This window comes from Anomaloglossus baeobatrachus, chromosome 6 (genome assembly GCF_048569485.1).
Source record: "Anomaloglossus baeobatrachus isolate aAnoBae1 chromosome 6, aAnoBae1.hap1, whole genome shotgun sequence".
NCBI lineage: Eukaryota > Metazoa > Chordata > Amphibia > Anura > Aromobatidae > Anomaloglossus > Anomaloglossus baeobatrachus.
The window spans coordinates 418,893,975-418,914,873 of record NC_134358.1 but is presented as its reverse complement, the minus strand read 5'-3'; the positions used below and the strand labels follow the sequence as shown (position 1 = coordinate 418,914,873).

Below are 20,899 nucleotides of genomic sequence, written 5' to 3'. Positions count from 1 at the left end.
ATGGATTCAACAGTGATCACTTCAGTAGGTTTAAAATTGTTCTGTTACCAGTGACATGAGTATGTTTTGCAACAATAAAGTTGCAAAGGTTTGGAGACAGTTCACTGGTTTTGTCCATCATGAGATGTTTCTTCTGTGGCACCTTGTAATTGAAACACATTTTTATATGTAATCAGTTGACCTAGCTGATATTATTTTTACCAAGTGGCAGGATTTCTTTCTAGTTACCGATAGATTTCAGCTAGTGTTGTGACTTTCCATGGCTTTTTACACCTCTCTTTTTTTATGTGTTCAATACGTTTTCCCTATGACTTTGCTCAGTATTACACATCACTGAATTTATGGTTCTCTTTGATTTCTATGGCTGTGTGGATTGGATGGGTTATTAGCAACCTCTGATGAGAAATCCATGACAACAGCACATTTAGAAATATATTTACTTAGAAAATTGGTGACATGATCAATACTTGTTTCCCCTGCTGTATGTATACACACGGTGTATAGATATTTATTCAACATAATCACATTTCAACTCCATAAATTTAATGCATTGATCAAATATTTATAATCCTTTAGAAAAAAAAAACTGGTATCCTTTTTTACAAACCATGACTCCACAGTATCAATTACCTTTTCATTTGTCATAATTTTTCATATTTTCAATTAGTTTTTGATTTTTGGAAAGAGATATAATCATATGGGGCCAAATCAGGAGAAAATGTTGGGCAGTCGATAATCTCAAAGCCTATTTCATTGAGGTTTAAAGGGAAATACTAGTCATGTGGGTGGGTGCATTATTCTGCAAAAAAAGAAACCTTTGGAAAGTTTTTGAGACGTTTCAATACTCACTTAAGGTGGTTAACGTCACAAATTCAAAATTACACACTTGTAGCTAAAACTTAGCATGTGCATTTGTCAAAGTTAAAACTTGTTTCCATAGCAAAAGGGTACATTACTGTCTGCTTAAAATATTCAAACCCATCTACCTATATATCTGTCCATATATATATATATATATATATATATATATATATATATACATATATATATATATACACATGTAGTACATAAATTCTACTATATTTAGCACATTTATATAACTTACCCAGATATTTCCATCCTGATGATAAGGTTTCCAGTTTCGGGCTGTGTCACTGTAGAGTAGCCGGTATTGGGACACCCAATCCGAACTGCTGTACCTCCCTTGAGTAGATATAGCACGGATTTGTTTCCTGCTTCCAAAATCCACCTGGAGCCACTGATAATGATCACTGTCCAGTGGTGACCAACCACCATCTCCTGCAGACGGAAAAAAAATACATAATTAATGTATATACAAATCATTCATATTAATGATTACAGTTATACTTACATATTAGTTTTTAGGTTATGTTCAAAAGACATCTCAATGAATTTTGCGGAACACAAACGTTATCTTTTTTTAACATGCTTACTTCCACTATATCCCTCAGCTACTACTTAATAGAAAGATAACGGATTTGAAAAAGACCATATGGTCTATGCCATTCAAATCGATACATATGTTTAATAGCAATCAATTGCCACAATCAATTTCTAATTATCATAAATCAAGTATTCTGTCCATTACTGACCTTCCTTACTATAAAGCTTTTTTCTCAAGGCATCCTGCTGGTATGTAAAACTACTTTCTTACTGCACAGTGGGAGGCCTTAATCTTTTGAATATAAAAAAGCAAAGTATATCAAAGGCAAGTGGTAGCACACATTATCACATTTACATAATCCCACAATATAATTTAATGAAAGACCTCAAAGCACACCAAGTGGAAAAAAGACCCGCAATTACAAATGGTTTGCTTTGATCAGTTAACTTCAAAACAGTACTTAAAGAATCCTCAAAGCATTTATAATAGTAAAATAGTTAATAAAAATATTTACTTTATAAAAAGATGGAAGCATTAGACCTTGTTCATACTGTGCGATAGTAATGAATATATAATCACAACCCTTAACAATATATATAAAAGTCATCTTTGTTTCTACAGTTTAAATTCAATAGTTGGAAAAATCAATGGCAATGTCTTACACTTTTGGAGTATATGTGACAGATGTGAACGTAGCCTGAAGGTAGATTCTGACTCTGCATTAAAAAAATGTCTCTGAAGTTTAGATGCAAATTTTTCTAGTAAAACGGAGAGGTAGATTCAAAGGAAATTAATTAGAGTCTAGCAGCCCAAAATTACTGCTCAAACTAAGCAAAGCATCTTATAAAAGGCACAACTAGCGCACTTCTGCTATTTAGTGAGATGCGTATTCCCCTCATTGAGTGGCCTAAGATGTGTATAAGATTCAGTTGGTTCTCCACGATTCCCCAAACTGGACATAGAACTGACTGCTGTCTCCCTATTTTCTTCAATAAATTGTCTTCTCACCTTTCAGACTCAATAACAATTATATATATGAGGGCTGGCACTATATGATAACAGGCAATGTGCCGTGGCATGATGAGGTCACTTCATCATGCTGCTTAAGTCATGGCAGTGCTGCTGCGGTGACAAAGATTACATGGAAATAAGCACTCTATAGTGGGAAAAAGATACAATGGACTTTTAGGGATATTTAATTGTAAAGAGAGGGAAGTGCAAGGCTTAAAATTTGGGTGCCTGTAGGCATAAGATGTGATTATAAACAAAGGAGACACAAGTACAGTTTGAGGGAAAAGTGTGAAGAGTGGGCAAAGTGGAGGTGATACTATGAAGATGGGCACAGTGTAGAGGGGGCAACATGGGGTAAAGTGGATGCCATAGTTCATAAGTCAACAGTATGGTGGTTATAGTTCATAAGAGTGGCAGCGTGGGAGTTATAGTTCATATGTGTAGAAAGTTTGGTGGTTGTAATTCAATAGATCCGGCAGTGTGGCATTTGTAGTTCAAAAAGAGATTTAGTAGGGTATTTGACGTTCATAAGGAAGTAGAACAATGTCTTTGGATATTTTCAAATAGGGGTAGTGTGGCATTTATACTTTATAAGTGGGTGAGACACTCATCTGTAAACCAACACAGTATATCCTAGTACCTTCCAGTGAATGCCAGTGACTGGGACGTAATCTAATGAGCTGTGAAAGGCTCTAATACAAATTTTACACCTACACAAAGTTAGCCATTAAATCACAAAGTAGAATTTTTAAAAAATGATGATACAAATATTATTAACATATATGCAAGAAAGACAAACAGTACATAAAAAGTGAAAGTGCATGGTGCAGGAAACAAACTAAATATAGTACCATAAGTCAAAAAATCCTAAGGGGGAGATGTAGCAAAATCTCTAATGGGATGTGCATAGACGCAGTGCTGTATGTATGTAGTTGAGGGTAAAGCATTCCCATAGACAGTCAAAAGAGCACAGATCCATCAAAAGCACTTACCCATATTATACCCTGTTGACAAGTGGTACTATAGCAACCCCAAAATAATGGTTATAGCTCTTAAAGAGAACCAATCAGCAGAATTTTCAAATATAACTTAAAGACAGTGCTATACTGGCACTAGGATGCTGAATGTAAGCATACCTTTTGTTCTGAGATTGGATGTTTTATTTTAGAAATATGTGCAAGTTACAGTAATGTACAGCTAGTGAGCTGGGCAGCAAGACACTAGTCTTACTACTAGAATATGACAACACAGAGAGAGAAACAATTACATGGAAATAAAACAACAAATGGATTTCTACACCTTTCACAAGGACAACTTCCCATGGGAGGTTGGCATAGAAGAATTATCACTGCCTTATGGGAGAGCCAGGAGTGAGTTTAAATAATGAAGTGGAGTGGCATAAAGGTGCAGCAGCTGAAACTAGAGTGAATGGAATCTCAGCAGACTAAAAAAGGAACTCTTAACTCCTTCAACACCAACTGAAGATAAATCTACGCTACGTATGTTAAAGAGTACCTAATATCAGCTAATCACCACTGTCTGGTAAGCCCAGATACTGCAAAGGTGTCAGTTGGACGTGACACACACATGACAACACGATGGATGTTAGAGTTCATAAAGGGGTACAATGTAACGCTTGTAGATCATAAAGGAGGACAGTGTGATGGCTATAATTCCTATTGGTGGACAGTGTGGCATTGTAATTCATAATTTGGGACAGTGTGGTGCATGAATATAGTTAAAAATGAGGGGTTAGTCTGGCAGGTATATTTCAAAAGGGCAGATTGAGCTGAATATAGTTAATAAAAGGGACAGTGTTAGTTTTGCAGTTCATATTTGGTAGAGTGTTAAAGTTTTAGTTCATAAAGTTAGACATGTATGAAAGTGGTAGTTCATAACAATGAACAGTGTGGCAGTAATATTTTATAGAAGAGGACATTGTGACGGCATTGTACTATAAAAGGAACATTGTGAAAAACATTTTGTGCAAGAAGCATACTAATGAACAATGATTTATTTAGGGGCACAGCAAGGGCAAATGGGGCTGTATTCATATACCAGATATATTTCTGGTGCTGTATTCAGGTATTCATGGTTGTTCTGGTGATGTATTAATGTACTGATGGTAGTTCTGGAGCGGTGTTCATGTATTAACGATGGTTCTGCTATTGTATTTATGTCGTGATTGTGGTTCTGATGCTGTGTTCATCTATTTATGGTGGTTCTAGTAATAGATGCATGTACTGATGATAGTTCTGATGCTGTATTCATTTATTGATTATATTGATAGTATTGATAGTGCGTCTGCTAATGTTTTCATGTACTAATAATGGTTCTAGTGCTGTACTCATGTACTAATAATAGTTCTGGTGCTGTATTCATGATCTAATTATAGTTCTGCTGTATTCATGTACTGAATTGGTTTTGTTTCTTTATATATTAATGGTAATTTTGGTGATGTATTCGTGTACAAAATATTATAGTTCTCAAAATATTTGATCACAAACCACTTTTCTCTTTTAAATGAAAAAATCTATGTAAGTCATTATCATGTAACTATGAAAAAACATGTTCACAAGTCATTTGCGTCATACTTTGACTATTGTAAAACAAAAATTGTCCTTAAAATCTTACCTTTAGTGTCCAAATATATTGCTGCACCTCCCAGATTATGTTTCATCCAAAACATTACTAAGGTGCCTGTAATAAGATGCCATTGGCAAGGCAGAGCCACTCAGTACACCTTATCTACTTTTTTTCTATCTACCTATAGCACCTCATTAGAATATTTGCAGAAAGAACAATTTCTGGTAAATGCAGCAATAAATTTGAAGGCTAATTATTAATATTATGTCTCTTCAATGTGCTGTGCTTGGTTAGAGCAGTCATTTTGTGCTGTCAGACTTTCCAAAAAAATATACACCAAATTTGTTAGGATAGAGTTACAATAATGACTGCAGGTTAGTTTAAAAAGAAAAGAAAAAATATAGACCACAGGATAATAAATACAATTATTGCTGCATTTGCCCAATTGCAAAATGTCAAATGCATATCTGTTTACTCTGAGTAACTTCAGCAGGCCTTTGAGTGTTACATTAATCAGCTACAAGTTTACAGTTTTACTTAATTTCCCAGTGATTTACCAACTGTACCTAACATATGAGGGGTTATGGATCTCTTTAGCTGCCTGGTTTTATGTTAGTTGCAATGACTGTGTCGAAGGAACTATGTCCATATTTTAAATAATTAACTAAATTGTTAATGAAAAGTAAAATTACTAGGCTCAATCCCTAAATCTATTTGCACACTGAAATTGAAAAATATAAACAAATACAGATTTGCGCAGTGCCCGATAACAATATTCTCGTATAACTATCAAATGACATCATTGCAAACATAATTGAAATTTGTCTGACATTTTTAGAAAGGTCAAATTGTCATTAAAATGTTGCAACTTGTTATTATCCTACCAGTACTGCAATTGTTATTTGGATACTGGAAACGTTTGCATCTGATCAGGAACATTGTTGCATGTACAAAACTCTACAAACACCTACAATGATCAGAACAATTGGATCTGAAGTCAGATCCTCAACAATTTTTCATGTATTCTCTATAATGTTTTCTAAACATGGAAACTTGTATAATTAAATACGTGTTACAATAGTCACAAAACAGCCATTATACATTACACTGAACTATAATGTGGTTTACTAAGATATCAATCATTGTTACTGAGAAATGTCACTATCCAGAGCTCCTAAAGAGGGTAGCTAAGGATCGATGGGTATTATCCTCTCTCTATTTCATCTAATAAAAGGTGTAATTTCAGGGACTTTGATTGCATTGTGCACTTTGACAATAAGATGTGTAACCTCTATTGATTTGACTGTTATGAAAAAGGCTCATCCCGATATATACGAAAAGTTCAATAGAGACACAAAAGCATCCAATTGTTGTGCGTATGTTATTTAGTGTTATTTAAGTTTACTCTTATTATTGTCGCTCTATTCTTGGAACAAAGTCAAAAGAACTTTTTATCTTTAGGATGAAAAATGAAACCATATTAAATATTAATTAGTCAATATTTCTGAATTTTGATAACAGATTTATGCAGCATACATTTACTACATGAATAATAAGCTGCTTTTTAGAGATAATGAAAGTAGAAAAAGAATAGCTAAGAAAAACTTAAGGCCTAAGCAGAATACATAACAAACACAATTAGTATTTTTGTGTGCTTCTTTTGTAATTTCGTTCTTTTCTATCAACATTTAGTAAAATTTCCCTAGTAGAATTGTAAAAAGTTATCGTAATTTACATTGCTACATCTAGAGTGTTATATTTGTACATATTCTGGTTATAAAAGTGTAATATTAATTTATTTTGCTTGGTTTATTACACTAAGTAGGATGCAACTGTGATTTAAGTGCATTTTAATTTATAATGAGCAATAAAGTTAAGATTCTAACTTGAAAAAAGTGAAAGTAGATTGTCTAATGAAATCTAACTAGAGATGAGCAAATACTGTATATTTGTATTCGTTATACCAGTCATAACCAGTACTTTCTAATATTCGTGTATTTGTTACCGATAGCGAGTACAATGCAAGTCAATAGGAAAAGCGAGTCATTTTCTGCTGGACCCAACAGTGAGGTCTTTGGGCCTGAGGAAAAGGCTAAAATGAATGGGGAGAGCCTGGAGAATATGCCTGCAAGCATTTCTGACTCACATATGGTTTCTGGGAATAAGGATGTAAATAAAAAAATAAATCTTTATTTTTATATAGCGCTAACATATTCTGCAGCGCTTTACATACATCAGGATCACTGTCCCCATTGGGGCTCACAATCTAAGGTCCCTATCTGTATGTCTTTGGAGTGTGGGAGGAAACCGGAGAACCCGGAGGAAACCCACGCAAACACGAGGAGAACATACAAACTCCTTGCAGATGTTGTCCTTGGTGGGATTCGAACCGAGGACCCCAGTGCTGCAAGACTGTAGTGCTAACCACTGAGCCACCGTGTCGCCCTGTCACAGTATTACACCACTTATTTACGCTCTCTCTCTGTCTCTCTTCAAGTGCTTCATACTCACTGATCACGGCACAGCGCGGCTGTCACACTGCTCTCGCTGCCTCTCATTCTTCTTCCCTACCCACTCATTAGCCTCATTACATATTCACTGTTTCTCCCAACCATTGGTTGCAGTCAGACCCACCCCCACGTTAAGTGACAGCTGTCTGACTGCAACCAATCACAGCCACCGGTGGGCAAGTCTATATCGTACAGTAAAATAAATAAATAAAAAAAAACAGGCTTGTAGTCCCCCCCAATTTTGATACCCAGCCAAGATAAAGACTCACAGCTGAGGGCTGGTATTTTCACAATGGGGAGACCCATGTTATTGGGAGCCCCCCAGCCTAAAAATATCAGCCTGCAGCCGCCTGGAATTGCCACATCCATTAGATGTGACAGTCCCGGCACTTTCCCTGGCTGATTCCGAATTCCCTGATGCAATGGCAATTGGGGTAATGAGGGAGGTAATGGTAGCTCATAGAAGCCACTCAGTTCTAGATTAATCATGGCAGGCGTCTATGAGACACCCCTCATCATTGATCTGTAAGTGAAAGTGAATAAACACAAACACACAAAAAATCCTTTATTTAAAATAAAAGACAAAAAAGCATCCTCTTTCATCATTTTATTAACCTTCTATACACCCCTGCAGGTCCAACGTAATCCACACGAGATCCCACGATGCTTCCAACACTGCTACATCTTAATCTCACACTGGGCACCATAGAACAAGATGCCCTCTGTGAAATTAAGGCCACAAGTGAAGTGAATCGCATAATCTGTTGGCATGACACTCAGAATGAACCCCGGGGAACCCGTGACATCACTGCCGTGACACACACACTGTCCTGTGGGGCTCGCAGCTGGGACATCAGTGGTTTAGCTGAGTTCATTCTGATTGCTCGTCATTTAGAATGAACACGGGGGAACCCATGACATCACTGCAATGACATATGCCATACTGCAGGACCCTGGTCATTGCTCGCCGCAGCATGTTCTGATCTTGGTCTCCACAAGCTCCTCCTATCAGATCTGCGTGCTCTGCCAGGAGGAGCTGCTGACAGACACTAGGCTGACAGCAGATGGCAGGCTGTACTCACCACTGGCCGCAACATGTACTGATTTCGGTCCATGGCAGCTACTCCTGTGAGAGCTGTGTGCTCTGCCAGGAGGAGCTGCTGAGATCCCTAGGCTGCCAGCAGATGACAGGCTGTGATCACCGCTCGTCGCAGCATGTACTGACCTCGGTCACCGTCAGCTCCTTTTGTCAGAGCTGTGTGCTCTGACAAGAGTAGCTGCTGAGAGACACCAGGCTGACAGCATATGGCAAGCGGTGATCAGCATTCACAACAGCATGTATTGACCTCGTCCCTGGCAGCTCCTGCTGTTAGAGCTGTGTGATCTGCAAGGAGGAGCGGCCAAGAGACACCAGGCTGACAGCAGATTATAGGCTATGATCACCACATTCCCTCCAGATGGCAGTGTCAGTGTTGAAGGGCTGGATGAGAGTGGGACATGGCCCCGCACTTTAACACTGACAATGCTGTCTGGAGAGTGCAGGGCAACCCACACCTCCATGCCAGCACTGTCACTATTAAAGTACTGGCAGGGTGCAGGACATAGTCCTTCACTTTAAGCCAGAGTACTTCAGGTCACCAGAGGTCATACCGTGGGAACCCGGGTATGACCGCTGATGAGCTGAGTGATGTCCCTGCTGCCAGCCAGCTTATTGTCAGTGTTTCCTTGAGCCTGGAGAGATTGGACATGCTTTTGGTCTCTCCAGGCTTGGATGTAGCAGAGCGATGACAATCATTGGACCTCATGTAGATTATGTCGGACTTGGGTGTTTTGGGGTTAATAAAGTGGTGAAAGAGGGTGGTTTTGTATTTTATTCTAATTAAAGGATTTTTCTTGTTGTATGTGTATTTCTTTTTACTTATAGTATTAGTGATGGGGGTATCATAGAAGACTCCTTTCCATCACTAATTCTGGGCTTGATGACAGATGTACGCAGTTATTAACCCTCAATACCCGATTGCTTCCACATCAGGGCAATCGAGATGAGTCAGGTAAAGTCCCAGAACTGTTGCATTTAATCGATGTGGCAATTACGGGCGGATGATGGCTGATATTTTTACACTGGGGGGCTCCCAATAACATGGATCTCCCCAGCCTGAGAATAACAGCCCTCAGCTATAAGGCTTTATCTTGGCTGGGTGTCAAAATTAGTAGGGACTTTACACCATTTTTTAAAATTATTTATTTATTTATTATACAATACGATTTAGACCCACCCACCGGCTCCTGTGATTGGTTGCAGTCAGAGAGCTGTCACTCAGCGTGGGGGTAGGTCTGACTGCAACCAATCACGGCCACCGGTGTGCGGGGGAAGCAGTGAATATATATGAGCTAATGAGCTGGTAGGGAAGAAGAATGAGAGGCAGTGGGAGCAGTGTGACCGACGCGCTGTGATCGGTGAGTATGAAGCTATTTGAGAGAGATGCTAGCAATGTAATATGCACAAAATGGCGGAAGCCAGCCAATCATAGTAATTCCATAGCCAAAATGGCTGCACCATTACTGTAATTGGCTAAGAAGCCCACCATGTTTAGTGGCTGCAAATCAGGCACCAAACATGCTAGGTCTGCCATCCGAATATAGCGAGATGAATACACCATTACTTGCTATATTACGAATACCCAGAATACTGAACTATTCTGCGAATAGTAATGAATACATTCACTCATCACTAAATATAAAAGATTTCCCAATGAGAGCACTGTAAAGCCAGCTTTACACCTTACAATTAGGTATGCGATCTCGTATGCGATGTGACACGCCCAGGTCGCATATGCGATCTAATGAGATTGCACGTAGGTCGTTCATTTGCTGTCACACGTGCGTTAGTAGCCTATGTTAAATTGGTCAATTTTGTGTGCGATCCTTTAGATCACGTGTTCTGTGACGTATGCATTGGGCACCTTTTTTTTTTTTATTTATTGACTTGCCAAGTGTGTGTAATGTGTAGGGATGCATTTTTACTATGTCATCTGCCGTTCAGCTCTGCTACATGGCTGCTGACAGCAGATATAGACAGCCATGTAGCAGAGCTGAATGGCAGATGACAGCAGACACAGACAGAGCCGCACTGTCAGAATGAACTCGGGTGAACCTCACCCGACTTCATTGTCATGCTGCGGCTCTGTCTGTGTCGCGCCCTGATTAGCGGTCACCTGTGAAGGACTCACCGGTGACCGCTAATCCCCTGAGTGACTGAAGTTAGCAGCCCTCTCTCATACTCACCGATCCCCGATCCCCGGCGCTGCACGGCATTCACACTGGTCCGGCGGCTTTTACTGTTTTGAAAAAGCCGGCCGCCCATTAAACAATCTCGTATTCCCTGCTTACCCCGCCCACCGGCGCCTGTGATTGGTTACAGTGAGACACGCCCCCCACGCTGAGTGACAGGTGTCACACTGCACCCAATCACAGCAGCCGGTGGGCGTGTCTATACTGTGTAGTGAAATAAATAATTAAATAATTAAAAAAAACGGCGTGCGGTCCCCCCCAATTTTAAAACCAGCCAGATAAAGCCATACGGCTGAAGGCTGGTATTCTCAGGATGGGGAGCTCCACGTTATGGGGAGCCCCCCACCCTAACAATATCAGCCAACAGCCGCCCAGAATTGCCGCATACATTATATGCGACAGTTCTGGGACTGTACCCGGCTCTTCCCGATTTGCCCTGGTGCATTGGCAAATCGGGGTAATAAGGAGTTATTGGCATCCCATAGCTGCCAATAAGTCCTAGATTAATCATGTCAGGCGTCTATGAGACACCTTCCATGATTAATCTGTAAATTACAGTAAATAAACACACGCCCGAAAAAATCCTTTATTGGAAATAAAAAACACACACACATTCCCTGGTTCACCACTTTAATCAGCCCCAAAAAGCCCTCCTTGTCCGGCGTAATCCAGGATGATCCAGCGTCGCATCCAGCGCTGCTGCATGGAGGTGACCGGAGCTGCAGCAGACACAGCCGCTCCGGTCACCTCCACGCAGCTAATGAAGACAGCCGGCGATCAGCTGAGCTGTAAGTGAGGTTACCCGCTGTCACTGGATACAGCGGTGGATGCAGCGGTGGCCGCGGGTAACCACAGTGACAGCTCAGCTGATCGCGCTACTCACCGCCGCTCCGGTCAGCTCCAGTCAGCAACTGAGGTGAGTAGCGCGATCAGCTGAGCTGTCACTGAGGTTACCCTCGGCCACCGCTGCATCCACCGCTGTATCCAGTGACAGCGGGTAACCTCACTGACAGCTCAGCTGATCGCCGGCTGTCTTCATTAGCTGCGTGGAGGTGACCGGAGCGGCTGTGTCTGCTGCAGCTCCGGTCACCTCCATGCAGCAGCGCTGGATGCGACGCTGGATCATCCTGGATTACGCCGGACAAGGAGGGCTTTTTGGGACTGATTAAAGTGGTGAACCAGGGAATGTGTGTGTGTTTTTTATTTCCAATAAAGGATTTTTTCGGGCGTGTGTTTATTTACTGTAATTTACAGATTAATCATGGAAGGTGTCTCATAGACGCCTGACATGATTAATCTAGGACTTATTGGCAGCTATGGGCTGCCAATAACTCCTTATTACCCCGATTTGCCAACGCACCAGGGCAAATCGGGAAGAGCCGGGTACAGTCCCAGAACTGTCGCATATAATGTATGCGGCAATTCTGGGCGGCTGTTGACTGATATTGTTAGAGTGGGGGGCTCCCCATAACGTGGAGCTCCCCATCCTGAGAATACCAGCCTTCAGCCGTATGGCTTTATCTGGCTGGTTTTAAAATTGGGGGGGACCGCACGCCGTTTTTTTTAATTATTTAATTATTTATTTCACTACACAGTATAGACACGCCCACCGGCTGCTGTGATTGGGTGCAGTGTGACACCTGTCACTCAGCGTGGGGGGCGTGTCTCACTGTAACCAATCATAGGCGCCGGTGGGCGGGGTAAGCAGGGAATACGAGATTGTTTCATGGGCGGCCGGCTTTTTCAAAACAGTAAAAGCCGCCGGACCAGTGTGAACGCCGTGCAGCGCCGGGGATCGGGGATCGGTGAGTATATGAGAGAGGGGGATAGACTGACATGGACAGAGAGTGAGGGACAGAGATAGTGACGGACTGACAGAGATTAGTGCATGACAGACATTGTGAGGCTTTTCAGCTGCGCTCTGAAGCAGACCTTTTTTAAGCTGCGGTGCAGAGCGCACACCTGCGCACATAGCCACAGACACCAAAATCGTATGAGGGATGTCACACGTTACAATTCACTAGTTTCGTACTACCAAACGTCCAATGTATGAGGAATAAACGACGTGTATGCGATCACCGTATTTTCGTTCAATATCGATCGCATGTAGGTTTCACACGCAAATACATCACGAACGATGCCGGATGTGCGTCACTTACAACTTGACCCCGACGACGGATTGAAAGATCTATTGAAGTGTGTAAAGCAGGCTTAAGATGAAACTGGACAGTTATAAATTTAAGTGTACAGTATGCATCTACTGAAGTTGTATTATTAGACAAAATGCTAGAGAAAGTAAGTGGAATTTAAATGCTTGAAATGTAGCTGTGTTAACAGACAGCAGTGTTCTATGTTGGGGCCTGACCTGATGTGCAAGATTTCTTTTAAGCCAATGATAGGAGTAAGCAAAGCAATGGTGATCAAAAAGAAGAAAAGAATGAGTGCAAGTTATGACCTTCTAGTGAGTTCCTTTTAAACTATAGAATGCTATTTAGGTGGAAAATTGTTAGAAGGAGAAACAGAAAAAAAGAATATGTTTAATTTCAATTACATGTAGGAGTAAGTCTTTAGAGGCATCCCATAGGTCAAAGAATATGGCTAGGGCATCAGTATTGTAGTTTTCATGGTTAGATGGATGATGAGAATGAAGTTAAAATAAAGGTAGTGTGACCATCAAGCTTCATGGACATTCAACCATTGAGATGACTTAACATGCTCCAGATTGTTAAAGTGTATATACAGTAGGTGGCCACCAGAAACTCTTAGTAGATGTCACTATTTAACCAGAAATAATTTTATGGCTAAAATTTTTGATTTTTTTGTGCTTCTTTTTGCCAAGAGATGCAGATTTGGGGCTGAAATTTTTACAACATATCCCTGCATCCAATCTACACCTCCTTGCAAAAATCGCATCACTACCGCATCATACTGCAGATTTGGTGCAGAAACATGGTGTAAAAATTTCAGCACCAAATCTGCTTCTCTTTGCAAAAAAATGCAGTTTTCTGCCAGTAGATGCAGGTCTCTAAACTCAGTCAGTTCATTGAGGTCCCTTGAGGTCAGGTTGCCTGTAGTCACAGGTGGAGGGCCGTGGGAACATCCAGCTGTGTCTGCAACTAACCTGAGTGACGTCACTGCTCAATACTGTGGCTCAACCCCTGCCTGAAGTTACAGCATGTGGAAATGTTTTATTGCTACACACTGATAGTTCAGATGTAGCAGAGCTGGAATTGTCGTGAGACCTCATGTGGATTACGTCGGACCTGGGTGATTTGGAAGTTAATAAAGAGATGAAAATGGGACTTTTTTTGTATTGTATTTTATTTCAAGTAAAGGATGTTTTTTGTGTTTGTGTTTGTTTCTTTTCACTTACAGATTAGTAATGGGGGAGTCTCATAGACATCTCCCATTACAAATCTTGGGCTTAGCTAGCGACAGCTGTGAACTCTGATTAACCCCTTATTACTCTGATTACTGCCTCACGAGGTCAATCGGGAAGAGTTGTGTAAAGTGCTGGGATTGTCGCATCTAATGGATGCGACAATCTTGTGAGGCTGCAGGCTGCTATTTCTAGTCTGGGGGAGGCTCAATAAGCATGGGTATCCCCAGCCTGAGAATACCAGCACCCACCTGTTGGGCTTTATCTTGGCTCGTATCAAAATTAGGGGGGACCACATGCTGTTTTTTTTTTAATAATTATTTAAATAGTTAAAAAAACAACAACACATGGTTCCTCCTATTTTGATATAGAGCCAAGATAAGAGCATGGCTGGGGGCTGCATATGCTAAATATGTGCTGGGTATCATAATATGAGGGACTCTATGCCAATTGTTTGATTTATTTATTTTTTTTATATCACGATATAGACCCGCACATAGCATCTGGGATTCCAAGCAATTACAGATGCTGTCTGGGGCGGGGTCTGACAGCAGCTTATCAAAGATGGCGGTGAATGGGGAAAGCAGTGAATATGTATGAGGGATAAATGTCAGAACCAGAAATCGCACTGCAGCCTTGATAGACTCAGTAAGTATGTGCTGCTTTAAGCCTTTTGCTTCCTTTTTTTTACAGTAGCCAAACTCGGCCATGCCAATACTTAGCTGTGATGGGCAGGGAGAGGATGGTTTTTGCTATCCGAACATTTATTGATCCTTGGAAAGATCGCCAACTTTTGTGGAGAATGATTGGATGTTCGATCCTGATTCAATCCGGCCAAAGATTATACAATTTTAACATTTTCTGATCCTTGTCGATCTGGATCACTCATATCTACTTATGACAAAATTACATTTTTACTTCTAAAATTATATATTTCCAGGTACCAATGTTATAAAATTCTGTGAGGCATTTGTGAATTCAAAATACTCACTACACCCCAGGATGAATTCCTTAAGCAGTTACGTTTCCAATATGGGGTCACTTGTGCGGTTTCTGCTTATTTGGCTCCTCAGGGCCTAGGCTAGTGGAGTCCATAATCAATAACGGAATCTCCGTCCAAAAAATAAAGTAGTGCGACATCCTATCTGATACCTGCTATTTGTTCAAACGGTAGTGTGCAACCACATATGGGGTATTGCTAAGTTCAGTAAAAATTACATAAAAAATTGACTTGTCCATTTTTTTATGTTACCCTTTGTATTAATACAAATTTGAGGCTAAAGTGAACTTTTAGTGGACACAGCCTATGCTTTTCATTTTTGCAGCCCAATCTTATAAAATGCTGTGTAGTTTGTGGAAAATAAAATGGTCCCCACACCAATAGATGAACTCATTATGAGTTTTAGTTTGCTAAATGAGGTCACATGTGGGTGTTTCTGCCTTTTTCGCACCTCAGGGGCTCTGCAAATACATTGTGGTGTCCAGCGTTGGACTGGCTACTGGAGTAATCTCCAGTAATGCCAGGCCTGGATTCAGGTACCTGCATTGCACTCCGGAGCTCTCACCTGAGCTCCAGACTGCAGCCTATACAGAACTGCGAGCGCCGAGTGATTGATTCCCCGGCGATTGCGGTTCAGTTCATACAGCTGCAGACAGGTCTGGGTGATCTCCGATGCTCTCACCTGAACTCCGGAGGTCAGCCTGGCCTGTGCGCAGCTGTCATGAACTGAACCGCAATCGCCGGGGAATCAATCACTCGGTGCTCACGGCTGAGTCCTGCAAACTCTGAGATCAGTCCAGGCTGCAGGTGAGAGCTCCGGAGAGCAATGCAGGTAACTGAATCCAGGCCTGGCATTACTGGAGATTTCTCCGGTAGCCAGTCCGACGCTAATGGTGTCTATATTAGAGTTCAGAAAATGAAATATCGCTGTTTGCTTTCTGAGTTTTGTCATATAGCCAAACATTATTTTTTTTTTTACCATATACAGGGTATCACTATGTTCTCTAGAAATTGTGTAAGAAATTATGGGGTCTGGTTTATCCATTTTAAAAATTACAAATTTGGGGCTAAAACAAGATTTTAGCAAAAAAAGTAACTTTTGATTTCCCATCCTCATTTTAAAAAATTCTGTGAAGCACTTATGGATTCAAAATGCTTAACGTACATCTATTTGAATTTCTTCATGTGTCTAGTTTCCAAAATGGGGTCACTTGTGTTATTGATATTGTGGTACCTCAGTGCGACACTAGTACGACACAATGCCTTAATCTATTTAAGCCAAATTTGAGTTCCAAAAATGAAATAGTACTCCTTTCATTCCAAGCCTTGCCCTGCTCATAAGAAAGTGGGTAGCAAACAGTTTGATCCACTTTTTCATGTTGTCTCTTGCAAAAAGTAAAAAATTTGGGGCTAAATAAACATTTTTGTGAAATAAATGAAAATTTTATATAAGCTACCCTAGTGTTATCAAATTATGTGCAGTGCCTGTGGATTCAATATGCTCATTGTACCCTTGGGTAAAAATCTTGAGGGGTGTAGTTTCTAAAATAGGGCCACTTTGCGGGATATCTGCTATTTAGATACCTTAGGAGCCCTGCAAATGCAAACTAGTGCCCACAATCTATTTCAGCTTTCATTTGTGTTCCAAAAGGCAAAAAGTGCTCCTTTTCTTCTTAACCAAGCCTATCGGTATGGATATATGAAGCTGGGTAACAAAATTTGGTGGTCTATTTTGTCATGCTATGCCTTGTAAAGTTAAAAAATTGAGGTTACAGCAACATTTTAGAGTAAAATTTACAATTTACTTTTTTATTCCCCCTCTGCATTAACTTTTGTGTAGTACCTGAAGGATTAAAAATTTTCCTGGCAGCAGTTTTAAAGTATAAGTGGAGTTCATTTTTTAACATGGTGTCAATTTTGGGGAGTTTCCAATATATAGGCTGCTCGAAGATCATTTAACTTTGAAAAGGTCCCTAAAGAAAAAGGTTTTGTAAATTTCTTGAGAAATTGCTGCTAAACTTTAAACCCTTCTAACATCATACTAATATAAAATGGCATTTGAAAAATGATGCCGCTGTAAAGTAGACATATTGGAAATGTTATTTATTGATTATTTTGTAGAGCATGACTAACTGGGCTTCCGGATATAGAAATTGATAGTTTAAAAATTGCAAAATTTTCACCAAATTTTTCATACTTTCACAAATAAATGCAAGAAATATTAATCTAAATTTACCAGTAACATAAAGTACAATGTGTCATGAAAAAAATGTGTCACAAAAACAGTCTCAAAATCACTTAGATATATGTTGAAGCATTCCAGGGTTATTACCTCATAGGCTGGATTCACACGATGGTATGGCATCTGATGTGAGGACAATCAGATCACAGCTGTAGAGGAGAGGGAGGGAGTTGCAGAGTAGAGGGAAGAATTAATCTCCCCATCTCCTCTATTGTGAGCTGATGAGATTATCTCACTGCACTCGGATGTCATCAGAGTGCAGTCTGATGTTTCACTTGCACCCATAGACTTGTATGGTTGCGAGTGACAGTGCTCTCGTTGACATTCGCTGTATGCTACAACTTTTCTCTCATTCAGAATCTGCATGAGAAAAAAGCTGACCAACTGCTCTCCTTCATTGAATAACAATGGTCCAAGTCCATTGTAAGATTTTCTTGCATTGCACTTGTCCGAGTCATATGCTAGTCTGAGTGTACTGATAAAGTGAGGTCAGATTTAAAAAAAATTGGCTTGGTCATTAAGGTCAAAATTGGTTCCATCACTAAGGGAATAAGGCATGCAAGCCTGGGGGTAGATTTACTAAAATAACTGCACCATGTGCCTTGCATCACCATTATCATGTGTTTTAGCCACTTTTTGTGTCTTGTTCAAGCCATGTGTGTGTTCAGTAGAAAATGGTTGTGGTTTCAATGAAAAGTGGGCATAGCTTCAAGTGCAAATCGTGCTCTAAAGTTACTTTAAAGTTTTGGTGCAAATTTCTCGCACACAGTAACCCAACTAAAAGGTAATGTAAATGGGTAAATGTAAAGATGCAGTAAGTTTATCATCCAGCATGGACTAAATTTGTCATATTTGAAAATAGTCTTATATGCTGTAAGTTTACATTGTTTAAAATTTAGGGATTTTTTTTCCTGGAATTTGACTTTTTTATATTCAGCATTTTATCTTCTTTATGTATATATTTGAATTATTATAAAAGTTCTCCATTGTTTCTTACCCTTTCCCACTTTCTTCCCTCTTTTCCTCTCCTCCCCAATAAAGTGTTTTTTCCTTCATCTCATCCTTTCCTCCCCACCCTTTCCCTTAGGTAAGATGGTTTACTCACTTGATACGTTAATGACTACATATAATGCTATGTATTGAGTATCCTGTATAATGTTACTGTTTGATTTGCTTTGCTTTGATTGTTTGTATGAAAATTATTTAATTAAAATTATTTCAACCTAAATTTTAGGGAAATTCATCAAGACTGGTGACTCTCATGTGTGATTGGGTGTATTTGAGGAGACCAGTGTTTCTCAACTCCAGTCCTCAAGACCCACCAACAGATCAAGTTTTCAGGTTTTCTTCAATCAGGTTTTCAGGATTTTCTTAATGTTGCACAGGTGATGTAATTATTCCCTGTCTAATATTGAGGAAAACCTGAAAACATGATCTGTTGATGGGTCTTGAGGACTAGAATTGAGAAACACTTGAGTAGAGGCTCTGCTCCTTATTCATTAAGAGGTCTATGCCTCTTAATGTATCAGATGAGGTATGTAGTGGCCATATGCCGCTATGTGCAACTCACCACTAATCTTATTCAAGCCCTGCTGAATTAAAATTTAAGGTGAAAAAATGCTCACGCACTTCATAAATTTGACACAACCTCAAGTTGCATAAATAAATTGTAAGTTTTCAAATATTTTGTTACCAGAAATCTGGCGGAAAAGTTTTTATGATTCGCCGACATTGTCTTTGTAAATCTATCTCATTGTATTTTATTACTTCTGCCATTAAACACTGCATTGCAGTCTAATTCTGCATTTAAATACCTCATTTTACCAAGACACATTATAACAGCCAAAAAAAACAATAAAGTGGAGAAAGTGAAATTGCATTAACACTTCAATAAAACAAACCACATACTGTACTAATATGAAATAAATATTATGGTATAATGCAGTAGAGAAAAAAAACACCAGGCAGAATCGGAAATAAGATACAGTTTGTGAAAGCTTAAAAAAGGCTAAAATAAACAATACAAATTCATTTCAGTGCTTTTCATTATCTACTCTTAAAATTTCTTTCTACTGCTTTTGACTTCATTATTTCAACAAACTGTATCAATGTGTCGTCTTGTGTCCCCAGTCTTACTTTAGAAAACCACTGTGGAGCTTATACTAAGGAAAGAGATTCAACCACAGCTATATAATTTAAAACCTATGAAAACTAACAAGTACAATTGAAGTATATATTTAAAAACATTGGTCCCGATTTTTCATTTGTGTTTTTTTTAAACATTTATTTTTTTCCCCTAGGGAAGTCACGTATGTTTCTTGCAAAAAAATCATCAATATTGGACAAGTAGTTCATGAATTCATGAGCAAAAAGTCCCTTCTTTTCCTAAATGTTTCTGCCACTTTTGTGCAAATGCATAAAACTACTCCAGGGGGTGAATAGAGAAAAGTAGGGCCAAATTGTGCAACTGTTTAAAGAGTCACAATTGATGAAAAAGGTAAGAAAATCTAAAATTATTATAATTCGTCCACATATCATAAAAAAATATAACTTGAACAAAGGATCGGCACTCCAAACCTTCTGGAATTTATGAGAATTTATTCCATACAAGCATACAGATATAAATTACGCGTTTCGGCTAATAGTGAGCCTTTTTCAAACTATTTTGTGTTTGAGAAAGGCTCACTATTAGCCAAAATGCGTAATTTATGCCTGTATGCTTATATGGAATAAATTCTCATAAATTCCAGAAGATTTGGAGTGCAGGTCCTATGTTCAAGTTATATTGTGGATGGCTTCCTCGGACACGTGCACCTTGGATTGTGTGCCACCTGGAACACTTGTTTGTGCATAAAAAATACACGTGATCGCAAATAAAATAGACTAAAAAAAGGCATAAATAGAATAATGAACCAGGTGCAAACAAAAAAAGTCATAAAATGCACAAGAATCCTCTCACCAGTGGGAAAAGATGGAGGGGGGAAGTGGAGTGAGATGTGTTAATTAGAGTTGAGCGCGGTTTGTGGTTCTCCAGTTCGCGGTTCGAGTGATTTTGGGGGCTGTTCTAGATCGAACTAGAACTCGAGCTTTTTGCTAAAAAATTGTTAGCTCGATTTACATTCGAGAATGGTTTTATCAGCCAAAAGCCAAGCTAATTAGTAGCTGGCTTTTCGCTGTAATAGTGTAAGTCACTCTGTGACTCACATTATTATGAAATTTCAGCGTATAGTGTGCGGGGACTGCGCGTTCAGATCACTGCTGCTGGGATAATGGCGATCGCCATTTTTTGTTTAATTTTATTCCTTCCCCAAGCGCGCGTGTAGTGAGGCGGGCCAGCATGTCAGCCAATCCCAGACACACACACAGCTAAGTGGACTTTTTGCCAGACAAGCAAGGGCATGTGTCATAGGATGTCCATGTCACATGTTCCTGCATTATAAAAATGGGTATCTGCCCATCTGGACGCCATTATCTG

The 20,899-nt window shown here is 39.7% G+C and overlaps 1 protein-coding gene across 1 annotated transcript in view; it reads right to left on the bottom strand.

Moving 5' to 3' along the window:
• Positions 1-20,899, bottom strand: part of CNTNAP2 (contactin associated protein 2) — a 2,823,191-nt gene that overhangs the window by 1,988,839 nt on the left and 813,453 nt on the right. Inside the window, exon 3 of the mRNA XM_075315157.1 lies at positions 1,106-1,299. Within this exon, the coding sequence (XP_075171272.1) occupies positions 1,106-1,299 (194 nt within the window). The remainder of the gene's footprint in view (positions 1-1,105; positions 1,300-20,899) is intronic.